At 41.1% G+C, this 12,180-nt stretch overlaps 1 protein-coding gene across 7 annotated transcripts in view; it reads right to left on the reverse strand.

Moving 5' to 3' along the window:
• The window catches only part of RAD51B (RAD51 paralog B), a 293,246-nt gene that overhangs the window by 118,980 nt on the left and 162,086 nt on the right, over window positions 1–12,180 (reverse strand). For 6 of the 7 annotated variants that reach the window (XM_053385239.1, XM_053385213.1, XM_053385220.1 and 3 more), the window contains one exon: window positions 1,479–1,557. The exons of the other annotated variant lie outside the window; for it this stretch is intronic. In XM_053385239.1, coding sequence (XP_053241214.1) covers window positions 1,479–1,557 — 79 coding nt within the window. The remainder of the gene's footprint in view (window positions 1–1,478; window positions 1,558–12,180) is intronic. 7 annotated transcript variants of the gene reach the window in all.

Below are 12,180 nucleotides of genomic sequence, written 5' to 3' on the forward strand. Positions count from 1 at the left end.
ATATAAGAGGTGCAGTTTTCCCTCCACCCAAGTCTCACCAAACAATTTTCAGTACTTGTACCGAGACCATGAGATCGAAAGAGACCAGGCAATAGAGCAGCAATTTACATCAACAAAGGGGATTTTGATGCACTCCTCCGAATGAGGCAGCATTACCATGTTAATAGCTTTTTCACTCTCAGCCTTCTTTCCCCTAGGACGCTGGAGACTTTTGCAAATAGAGAACAGTTCCGCTTTCCATTTTAACTACAAACAATAGCAAAGTAGCTCCTTAAACTGCATCAAATAGCAGTCAGTGAAATCTCTAACTAGCCATCCTCTCCTGCCGTTTTTTATTAACCACCAGGCCCAAGGAACAAAAGGGAGAGAAAGCAACTTGCAGTTTTAACTCTATCCCCACCTCCAAATCCCCTAGGGATGGCAAGAGGAATTGCCTGCAGAGCCACTAAATCAAACTTCTTTACTATGTTTTGTGTGTGCCTACTTCCTGTCACCCACAATTAAAGAGGATTCAGGTATGTTTTCTAGTATTGGTTTGTTTGTGGCCTCCTGGATAACAGAGCTGTGATGGGATCTCCCCTCCCCTCTCCCCTTAAGCTTCATTTTTCAGACAGCTGTTGTTCTTCACTAGTTCCCACACTCATCCACTTGTTCCCTTGTCACATACTTTGAATGTGTTCTCCTCCTGACACTGACTGCCTCACACAATAATACACAATAATGAATGAATGGAAATGTTGCCTCTGCTGTCAGACCGTGGAATACAGCCCATTCATTAGCACTAAAATGTTCTTCTGCCACCAGCGTAGATATCATCCTTTTTACCTGACACCTTTCAAGAAGCTTACTTTTAGGGGTGGGGGAAAGTTTTCCCTTTTATGCTGCTTCTCGCAATCTTCTTAGCTGGCTCAAAGAACCCCAATATGGCCTTGTCTGGAAGTTACTTTTCTCCCATTAACCTCTATGTGCAGGCATCAGGGATAGATTTTGGACTGGCACACTCCCCCACCCCATCATCATTTTTTGTTAACAAAACGGGTTGGATTTAGTAGTGCTTAGAGTAGACCAACTGAAATCAATGGGAGTTGACAAAGCCCAATATAAAACCTATATAAAACCTATATAACCTTCTGAACCACACCACTGAAGATAAACATGCAGCCTCTTGGTTGGTCTCCTGCAATAAATGACTGCAATAACAACAGGTGTAGCAATACTGTCAGGCTGTCACCACATATACAAGGCAAGACCATTAGAGGAAGATTCCACATTTATTCAAACATATATAAGTATAATGATCTGGAACAAATATAATGATCTGGTCAAAATATTATGCCAAGTAGATGCCATATTGTTTATTTCTGCCTAGCTGAAGAGAAAAAGTCTCTCAATAGGAAATGTACTTGATGTGCAGGTGATGCAAGAACAAATGTAAGACTTCTGGCATTTCAGTATGCAAAACTGACTCATGGTCTTACCTTGGAGAACGAACCCTGAATTTTCAATTCTGTACAGGAAAGATGTGAATGGCGCGATTGGGGACTTTGCAACCAGAAGCTGCAGAAACAAAGACAAAAACCAACAAAAAAAAAATCCTATTTTATACTGCTACTGATTACAATTCCAGTTCACAGAGAAAGCTTAACAACAGCAACCATCAAATGTCTAGGCTATTTTGTCACAGCAGCTCTGCAAATAGTTCAGACTTATACCACTTTTATTTGCAAAAATGTGCCTTTAGCCCTTTAGATTCAAAATATTCATATTTTTATTCACATTTAAGTCACATTTTCCAAAACACCATACCATTTGAATATGCGCTTCCACTCTGTTGTATATGTTTCAACAGACAACAAGAAATGCTCCAAGCCTCTGTGTGTTCCAGCACAGAAGGAAAGAAGATGGACTATGGCAGTGCAATGAGACCCCAAATAGCAATTTGCACATTAAGAAAGGAGCTAAGTCAACCCTTGTACCCATGATGGCTTTGGTTTCTTAAGAGTACTTGCTATAAAATATTCAATTGTTCAGGTCAACCCAAGCCCGTACAACCAGCCCCCTATATTATGATTTGCACACGGAATGGTTGCTGGTAGTTCATGTGACTTGCTGCTGCCATTCCTGCAAAAACATGTCTGCAACCCAAATCTGAAGCAGATTTCCTCACTCATTTCTGCCTCAGGAAAAAAAGGGAAAGGAACTGGAAAGCAATTTCCCAGTCTGTGGTTTTCACAGCGGCATTTCCAACTTTGTAGCCCTAAGGGCACCATTTAACAAGGCTGCTGATCCAAAGCACATTCTGGTTCTTTTCAGAGCTCCATTTCAATTAAAGTGATGTCATACCCATTTCACCAATGCCTGGAAAATACACCAGACTTTAGTACTTTCTTCATTTTTAAGTATGCATGGACAGAGACATTTCAAAAATATCCATACGGCCTGTGAACAGCACTGTCAGGGCCATTCTTCTGTTCCACAATTAAAGTTCTCCAGCTATATACCTTATAACCCTGCTCTACTTTGAGCTATGATAAAATCTGCCATTTCTTGTTGTCCACTAAATAACACAGTTCAGATGTGAGAAACGTATCTTTATCACTACCATGCCAAGCAGTGACTTGTTTTTAGAAGTTGCAGTCCACAAACCAAAAGGTCCCTTGACCCTAAAGTGCAAGTGAAGGTGTTCAGCTGTTCTGCAACTCCTTCCGTAGAGTTTTATGCAGTGACAAGTACCATATGGGCAAGCTGCTACAAAAGGAAGTACTAAGGAAGGAAGAACTCCTCATAATTGTATTTTTTCATGTGCATTTTAGGGCCACTGGACAACTGATGTTATACCATTTATATACTGGATGGGTAGGGGTGAGCACTAAAGAAATCCCGAAAGGTTAGCCACTTTCTCACTTTTTTATTTGGTTAGTGAATCTACATGAAATTAGTCAACAGACAGCCTGGTCCAGAAGATGAACGGTTATAGCTCACTGGAATGTAACAAAACAAAACAAAACAAAAATTATTTTGTAAACAGAATTTGAAAAGAAAGGATCTCATAATTGTACACTATATAAATCTAACAAACTCAGCTCTGTCTTATACGGATGATAACAAATGGACATATTCTCATTAAGTGACAAAAAAAAGGCAAAGAGATCCACATAGATGGCATGATTGGGGTGGTTATTGGGTTGTTCTTGTTTTTATATTGATTATGTATTTTGTGGTTTTATATTGTGATTTTATCACGTGAACTGCCCTGAGACCTGCAGGTACAGGGCAGTATCCAAATTTAATAAATAATAATAATAGTGTTAGATTGTTGTTGTTTAGTCGTTTAGTCGTGTCCGACTCTTCGTGACCCCATGGACCAGAGCATGCCAGGCACTCCTGTCTTCCACTGCCTCCCACAGTTTGGTCAAACTAGTGTTGGATTAATTGTTCTAATTAAAAAGCCATCAAAGAGGAGGGCACTTCATCCTTCGTTCTGTATCAGACCATTTTAGAGTCACACAGATGTAAAGTAAGTAGCTGAACCATTGCAGAAGAGTTCTCAGTGCACTGTATAAAGACACAATTCCTGTCTAAGATTGAGCTCCATTTTTGCCCACTTACAACAGAATTCTTAGTGCTGATTCACATACGGTAGTTTATAATGACACCTAGCGCAACACTGAAGCTCTTATAAAACAGACTTTCCCTTTTTTAAAGCAGAGATGAATAATGAATTCAATTCATTATAAATTTTACAAAAATAAAACACAGTCTACCTGAAGACTTGGTGTGTGTGTGTGTGTGTGTGTGTGTGTGTGTGTGTGCAGACAAACAACTTAGGTCAGCATTTTAATTCCTAGTAAGATTGCTTGTTGTCTGCAATGTGAAGGATCATTCTACAATAGAAGAAAGTGAGCTGGGCACCGCTTAGAAGTACATCTGTAGAGATCCTTACAAACAGCCTCTTATTCTTGCTTATTTATAACATCTGTTGGCCTGCATGTATCTTCCCTAGCTCCTGAGGTATGAGGGTACAAGACAAACATAGCAAAAATGCAGGTTTAGTAACCATTGTCAATGTTTTGCTTTGAGTAATGTTATGCTAGCAAAGCCATCTCAGGATGTGATATAAACTTGGTGACCTGTTGCACGGTGGAAATCTGCAATGCAAGCACTTTCCCTTCCTCAGCATAAGTTATTGTTCTTCATGCAAAGAAAAGGAAGGAGCATGTCACTTGTAGCCATGATGCAACCCCCAGAATTCCCTTTCCTGCATTTAACCTCACTGAATGATGCAATAATCTTCACCCCAAGTCATTGGGGTTGCCATGTACTCTGCTCATGAGGCTTCCAGCAGCAAAATTGTAAGGAGAAGTTCCGTTCTCTACTTACTGGTAGAAATCAGAATAAAATAAAGAACAATCTGTATAAAACACAAATTTCAAACAGCAGACACATGGCATTATTGAAACAAACATAATAAAAAGCCCTTTTGTCTTGCATGGCTCCTCAGAGGAACAACACATCAGTAGACTCAACCACAATGTTATGCTATGCTATTGAAGTATTCAGATATGGCATATGGCAGAAACACCAACCATCTCCATTTCATAGTGTTCCCTGCCAACTGCCTTGGGATGATATGGGGAACTTTAGTTCTGACAATCCTTAAATGATGCCTAGGCAGGTGAGAAGAGAATGCAGAACAGAAAATAAAAGAAAAACATAAAAGAAAAAAGAATAGTGAGTGGAAAGGAAACAAGAGCAAGAGTGATATATAAAGAGATAAAAGAAACACAGGCACAGTTCTTTTTGCTTTAGCAAGGAGGAAGTTCCAAGCAGTGTTCTTGTGCTGCATTAGTCATAAATGAAGTGAATGGGAGGGTGAAACCACATCTCTTTGAGCAGGAGATCTTGGTCCCTATGGCAAACTATCCTGCAAAGTTTTTTTCAAGAGTTATGGCAATGGTTCAAAAAGTTGCCCTGTGCTTAGAACCCATATGTATGACTGTAGAGATCACAAAGAACAAAACCTTATCCCTAAATTTCACAAAATTAACTACCCAGTTCTGAATACTATTAGAATTTTTAATCTGCTATGAGATTTTAAAACCACAACTAGCATTATTATTATTAACAACATTTATAAGTCCCTTTCCCAAAGTGGTGCATAGAACTTTGTTCAGTTAGTTACTCTTTGCTTTTAAGCCCAACTCTCTAATTATCCAGTTTGTAACTACATTTGCATGGAAGAGCATAGCTGAAAAGTGAGAAGAAATGCACTGAATCAGCAATGTCATTCAACAAGGGATGTGATTATCTTAGAATGTTCAATTAGATTCATGAACTAATAAAACCACTGCTAAGCAAAACAAATCTTTCCTCTGATTGTGCCAAATGTCTGGGACAGGCAATCCTTACGCCAGAATATCCCTTCTTATTGTAGATGGAGAAACATTGTTTTTTCAGCTGCTTCAAGAAAACAGGAAAAGAGCCAGTGAGGAAAACAACTCCATTGGCTTTTGCATCAATTCAAGAAACTTTACTTTCCCCTGTTTGCTCACATCTTCTGTACCATGCAGGGGTTTAATCTGCTGTGCCAGTACCAAAGCAGAGCAAAAGGAAAAATATTGAACTTGGAATTCAACCATTCAACTGCTAGTTCTTATTACGATCATAGGAAGCAAGATGCCTTATATATACAGATTCAAGCCATTGGTCCATCTAACTCAGTATTGTCTACAAGGACTGGCAGAAACTCCTTGAGGTTTCAGACAGATATCCCTGGGGATGTCAGGGGTTGAATCTGGAACCCTTTGCAAGCAAAGTGTGTGGCGTTCCACCAGATTCCCTGAGAACAGGGTATAGGTAACAATATTTGCCCAAATGCAGTACAGTGGTGCCACAGGTTAAGTACTTAATTTGTTCCGGAGGACCGTTCTTAACCTGCAACTGTTCTTAACCTGAAGCACCACTTTAGCTAATGGGGCCTCCTGCTGGGCCGCACCGCCGGAGCACGATTTCTGTTCTCATCCTGAAGCAAAGTTCTTAACCTGAAGCACTATTTCTGGGTTAGCGGAGTCTGTAACCTGAAGCGTATGTAACCTGAAGCATATGTAACCCGAGGTACCACTGTATTCATGTTCCAAGCAATTAAGTATGTGCCCAAATAGGGCAGCCTTGGGTACTGTTTAACATCACTAAACCCATATAAACCCATACCCAACAAACTTTCTATATAAACATTTTTGCCTTTAAAAGATAAATCACCAGGCAGATTTAATACAGAATGCTTAACCTCACTTGGAAGTTTACAATGCTCTGGGAATTCTGCTACTGTACTGGTCCCTTTATTGCAGAAGTGCAGGCATCCTGACTCTGTGTCAAGATGGTCCCTGTAGCGGTGGTGAGGCTGCCTAGCTATTGTTCTGTGCAAGTTTCAAAAATCTGTCTCAAGCTTTCATGATTGTTTTCTTTAAATATTTATTTTTTACAGAATACACACATGACAAATACAATCCACACCACACATGTATACACCAACGTGTGCATGTCCCCCCCTTATTTCCCCACCCCCATATTTGTAGGGTGTTTATACATTCAGTGAGCCACAGATTTCCAACACTTTGCTATTGTGAACCTTGCTGCAGTAAATGAGAAAACCAACAATTCCTTATTTTTTTACAGCTCAGCCTTTCCCATCATGGAAGGATAATAATGCAATTTGAGAAGAAGAGTTTGGATTTGATATCCCGCTTTATCACTACCCGAAGCGGCTAACATTCTCCTTTCCCTTCCTCCCCCACAACACACACTCTGTGAGGTGAGTGGGGCTGAGAGACTTCAGAGAAGTGTGACTGGCCCAAGGTCACCCAGCAGCTGCATGTGGAGGAGCGGAGACGCGAACCCGGTTCCCCAGATTACGAGTCCACCGCTCTTAACCACTACACCACACTGAGGATCTGGAGTGGTTTGTTGGAGTGTTATGTGGCTAGCCTCTTCAAACATTTCTTACCCAAAGTGCTGGTCCTCTGCTTCTGCACCCTGTTTCGAGGGGTTTGCTGGCTACCTGCAGAAGGGATGCCATCAATGGCAGATTCTGCCCACCTGCCATTTGGGTGGGAACACTGGGGCACTTCTCGACACTGAACGCTGGCAGGGCTGAGTAGAGGCATACCTCCATTCCATCCAAACCAACTCCAGCATGGCAAACAGGGGGTTTTGATCACTTTGCCTGTGGCCATTAGTCTACAGAACTATACAACTTTTAAAAGACATCTGAAAGAAGCCCTGGTTCGATAAGTTTTTAACGTTTGATGTTTTACTATGTTTTTATATATTAATACACATTGAAAAATTGAGGACTTAATCTAGGGAGCTGATTTATGCTGAACCTATGCAATTTTTGACTACAACAAAGGTTAGCAAGGTATGCGACTGGCAGGAAGTGTGAACACCTGTCATTTATAAGACTTTGGTTTCTGTTCACTGAAGTATACAGCCTTAAGGTATTCTTGGATCTATCAATGCACCTGGATTGTCAGGTTGCTTCAAACTTAGCAACGGCCGTTCATCCCTATTATCATAACCTTGACACCTATAATAAGCTCTATGTACCACTACCCCTTAAGGACTGTTTTTAAGTTGCAGCTGGATAGGGAAATAGTTCTTATATACCTCACATACAATTGCCTTCCCTCTTGGATTCCTTAGAATCAGACGATCTAAGAGTTGATACACCATTTGTGCACTAAAAGTGATTACTATGTACACACAGAAGAACATTCAGCAGTTCTACATTTGGAGAAATCCTGATGGAGGTACAACAAAGCCCAAGCACAAACATTTTCCAGATGTTTTGCATTTGGTTGCCATAACCAAGAATTGGAAACTTTAGTTTAATACATTTCAAATCTGCTTCAAAAGAAACACAGCGGTATTCAAACAATACACAATACTGATACAATTTAAAAGCATTAGAAGAACCACCATTCATAAAGCTCTATTTTTTAAAAAGAGTTATATTCAACTAAGTCATACTCAGAGTAGATCCATTGAAGCTGATGGACTTAAGGAACTGAACTATAATGAAATATTACATTAGTTCTCAAATTTCTCTTATAGGGACAGTCTTTTTTAAATATAGATGCCAAATATTGCCAAAAGACATAAATAATAGTAATACAGGACCCCAATTCCCATCTGCATAGCCCTGTGCATGGTTTTCCTGGTAAATTACAGAATACAGCTCTGTTTACACTCACGTGTTGCAATTTCCATTCTTGGTTATTTGCAACCTTTGCACAAATCTGTGAACCAAAGCAGGGATACGTAGAAGAGATCAGGCAAGCAATGTGCCTTGATGTGACTAAGAGAGACACTAAAGGTTCATCTAGAACAGGTTGACAAAGGAGAGTCAAGACCATAAGAGTCAAAACCAATGCACAAATATTGATATTTCCAGAAAAACATTTGCTTCTTTATAGGATTTAGGTCCCACACCTTCAACATGGGCTTATGTTGCCAGGGCAGCTAAATAGAATGAAACAATAGAATAGAATGAAACAAAAAAGGGCATCATACATATAAATAATAAAACCTAATAAAACTATTTATTGAATTTAGATACTGCCCTCCTTCCCAACTAAACACATTAAAACAAGCAATTCAACAACTAAATATCCACAAATCTATGAAATAGTTCATCAGATTTAGAGAAAAGATCCTGAAGGCTTCTTCATGGGGTGTACAACCCTGGAAAACCTTACTGTTGCTTTTGAAGTCAATGCCTGGCATTTGTCTCAAGCAAAGAAGGTGCAATGAGAAAAGAAAACTAGTAGACATATTGCAGGCTCCACCTGATCTATTCAAGGTTATTGTACAAAAAAAGAAGGCAAGAGGGGGCTTCGACAATTCTCCTCCAGCAGCCTCATCAACAGGGATTAAGGAACTTTCACTAAGCAGCTGAAAGAATGAGCAATTAACTCCAGCGATGCAAGAAGAAATCAGCTAAAGGCAAATGGATTTGTCCAGTTTTCATCCTGTGGAAAGGAGTCTGTGGTGGTTCTCAATGGGGCTTACAGAGCCAAATTCACACAGCCCCAAGACTGAGGCATATATTTTGCTGCCATAAATGGCATGACTGTAGTTTATGTTCCTGTTCCTGTTCACCGTTCATCCATGAATGCCATGTTAGAATTTGTCCCCAAACAACCAAATCACACACTTATTGGTGTGTGCTGCAGTGGAAAATTTGGATCTCCAAAGCTCAGTATGTTTGAAGAGAGATTTTTAATTAAAACCAGGTTAATGGGTCACAATTCAATAAAACTCTTTATAGAGCAGTCTAAATGCATCATACCTACCCCACAAGAAAATCCTGTCCAACGGAAGCTGTTTAGAAAGGGATTTCCTCTCTGCTATTTTATAGAACAGCAGCAATGGCTGCTTGGGGCACTTTATGAGAAGTGGGTCATAAATCCAAACCAATTAGTGAAGACAGTACACAGGCAGCATTTGTGTTGAGCATACATCCCACACAAGTACACTTCAGGAGGCAGGGATCAAAATAAACAGCAGCAACATGAAAAGCATAAGTCACTGAAGTGGTCCCTTCTCCAGCAATCCATGACTACATTTCCTTGCCTTGCTTGTTTTGCCCCCATCTCAGTTTAATACATTCAGAAAATATAGAGTGCATGAAAGGTATTTGCATAATGCATATTGTTGGGAAAGTCCTTTCCCAGTATTACCGTATTTTTCGCCCTATAGGATGCACCGGCCCATAGGACGCACCTAGATTTGGGGGGGGGAATAAAGGGGGAAAATTATTTTCCCCCCCAGGCGCGGGGCTGGGGCGGGGGAAGCCCCAGCTTCCCCCTCCCCCAGCCCCCAGAACGGGACCCAGAGCCATGCCGAAGCTGCGTGCAGCTTTGGCATCGCTCTGGGAGCTTGCGGGGCTGGGGGAGGGGGAAGCCCTCCGCCAGCCTCCAAAACAGGTCGGGAGACAGCGGGATGGCGCGCTGCGCCTCCCCGCTGTCCCCTGAGTTTGCGGGGCTGGCGATGGGGAGGAGCAGGCTTCTCCCCCCCCCGCCAGCCTTCTAACCAAGTCAGGGGACAGCGGGAAAGGCGCGCTGCACCTCTCCCGCTAGCCCCGAGTTTGCGGGGCTGGCGACGGGGAGGAGCAGGCTTCTCCCCCCCGCCAGCCTTCTAACAAAGTCAGGGGACAGCGGGATGGCGGCGTTCCGCCTCCCCGCTGTCCCCTGAACTTGTGGGGCTGGCGGTGGGGCTCTCCAGGCTTCAGCGAAAGCCTGCATTTGCCCCATAGGATGCACACACATTTCCCCTTCATTTTTGGAGGGGAAAAAGTGCGTCCTATAGGGCGAAAAATACGGTAATCTTCCAAGTAAAATTCGCTGTTATTTCTGTTGTTATTTATACTGTGTGGAATTGAATGTTGCGCTAATATGATCATTCCATCATTACAAAACATTTCTGTTTGCCCGATGGAATGCTCTCCCCCAACCCAGAATGCTGTTCTAGAGGTTCCCTCAACCCCCACTCTAAGCCAATTTGGGGAGTGGGGTGGGAGTAGGAGAATGGGGGAAAGAAAAAAATTGCGCTAGGGGGACTTATTTGTGCTGGCTTCTCCTAGCACACCTATTTAGTTGACTCTGCCCCAACTGTTTATTGTTATTCTACGGTGACCTGGGATACATTTGGATGAAGGGGAGTTTAATTCTTTCAACCAAATAAACAAATAGTGCACTACTGTAATATAAATTTATTTGACCACTTGTTTGGAATGAGATAAACTAAAGGATAAGATGCAGCAGCCACATTTCCTGATCAATAATGCAGATTAGGGATTCACACCAAGATAAAATACATTCATCTATCCATTAAATCCCTTTTTTAAGGAAGGACGTTCTATTATGTTATTACTAAAGATCAAAATGTCCATAGTATAAGCCATATAAAACTTTTCCCTTTGCACACTTTCAAAGTCCTCAGATTTGAGGACTTCCAGTGGCAGCCGGGAACATATATACATACATTTTGTTTGCACTTAGGTATCATAAGAGACAACAGTCATGGATACATATTCTCTATCTGTGTTTCTTTCTTCTTATCTTGATGAGTCTATGCATACATGCAGTATTTCTACTGAACAACAATATATATGTAAGGAAGTCAACATCTGAGACCGTGGTTCATAATAACCAGCAAGCTATTCTGTACTTGTTTCTCACAAGCTGGAAGTGTTGGGGTTTTTTTCATGTGATGACAGATTGACAGCCATGCTGATAAGCATAAAAGAAATCATGCCAGTGTCCCTCACCATCACTCTTTCACGAAGGGCAGTAGTCAAACTTTCTCTTTCTCTCTCTCAACTCCTAACTTATACAACAACACAAAATGCAACTCAGCAAGTCCCAGACTCCAGCCAAGAAACCAAGAGATTATCCTACATCACATCTTAAATATTTTGACCCACAGCACTGTCTACAAAATCATTTTAGGATAAAACAAAAACTCCACTACCCCTTTTCCATATTGACACATGCCCCAGAAAAAAAGAGTAAGTCCAAGGTGAAAGCTAAAGAAATAGTAGAGAACACACATCAAAAGCCCTGAATGTGGAACATGTTTCAGGTCACTCTAAACAATAATAAAATAAATAGTTGAACTGGGGCCTGATGTACAAATTCACCATGAGTTTCCAGAAGCATACAGCAAAACTAAATTAGACATTCCTTGGCCCAAAAACAATATGGCTGGAAGAACATTTGGAAGTTGCCGCCTTGTACATGTGGGTTGTAAAGTAAGTACTGATGACAAACATAGCACTGAGCTACAGAAAGCAATAATTTAATAATCACCTGTTCTTGCTCTCAAGCAATATAGTTCTCTTTGTAGAAAATGGGAATGTTGCATTGATGTATCAGCTGCATTGCTGCTGGCTTACAAATCATACCTAGTTAGGGACCAACAACTCACGGGGACCTGGATTTATGTGTAATAGGAAGTCAAGGCTTATTAGCTTGTTTATCCCACTCATAACAAGGGAGTAGAACAGGAGCAATGGGGCAGCAAGCAGCAGCATGTTCCTCATTCATGATGGTAAACTACAATAAGCCAGAAACCTGGAATTATCCTTATGTGTCAACATGGGAAAGAATTAAAATTTTC

Source organism: Podarcis raffonei, chromosome 1 (assembly GCF_027172205.1).
Source record: "Podarcis raffonei isolate rPodRaf1 chromosome 1, rPodRaf1.pri, whole genome shotgun sequence".
Taxonomy (NCBI): Eukaryota; Metazoa; Chordata; class Lepidosauria; order Squamata; family Lacertidae; genus Podarcis; species Podarcis raffonei.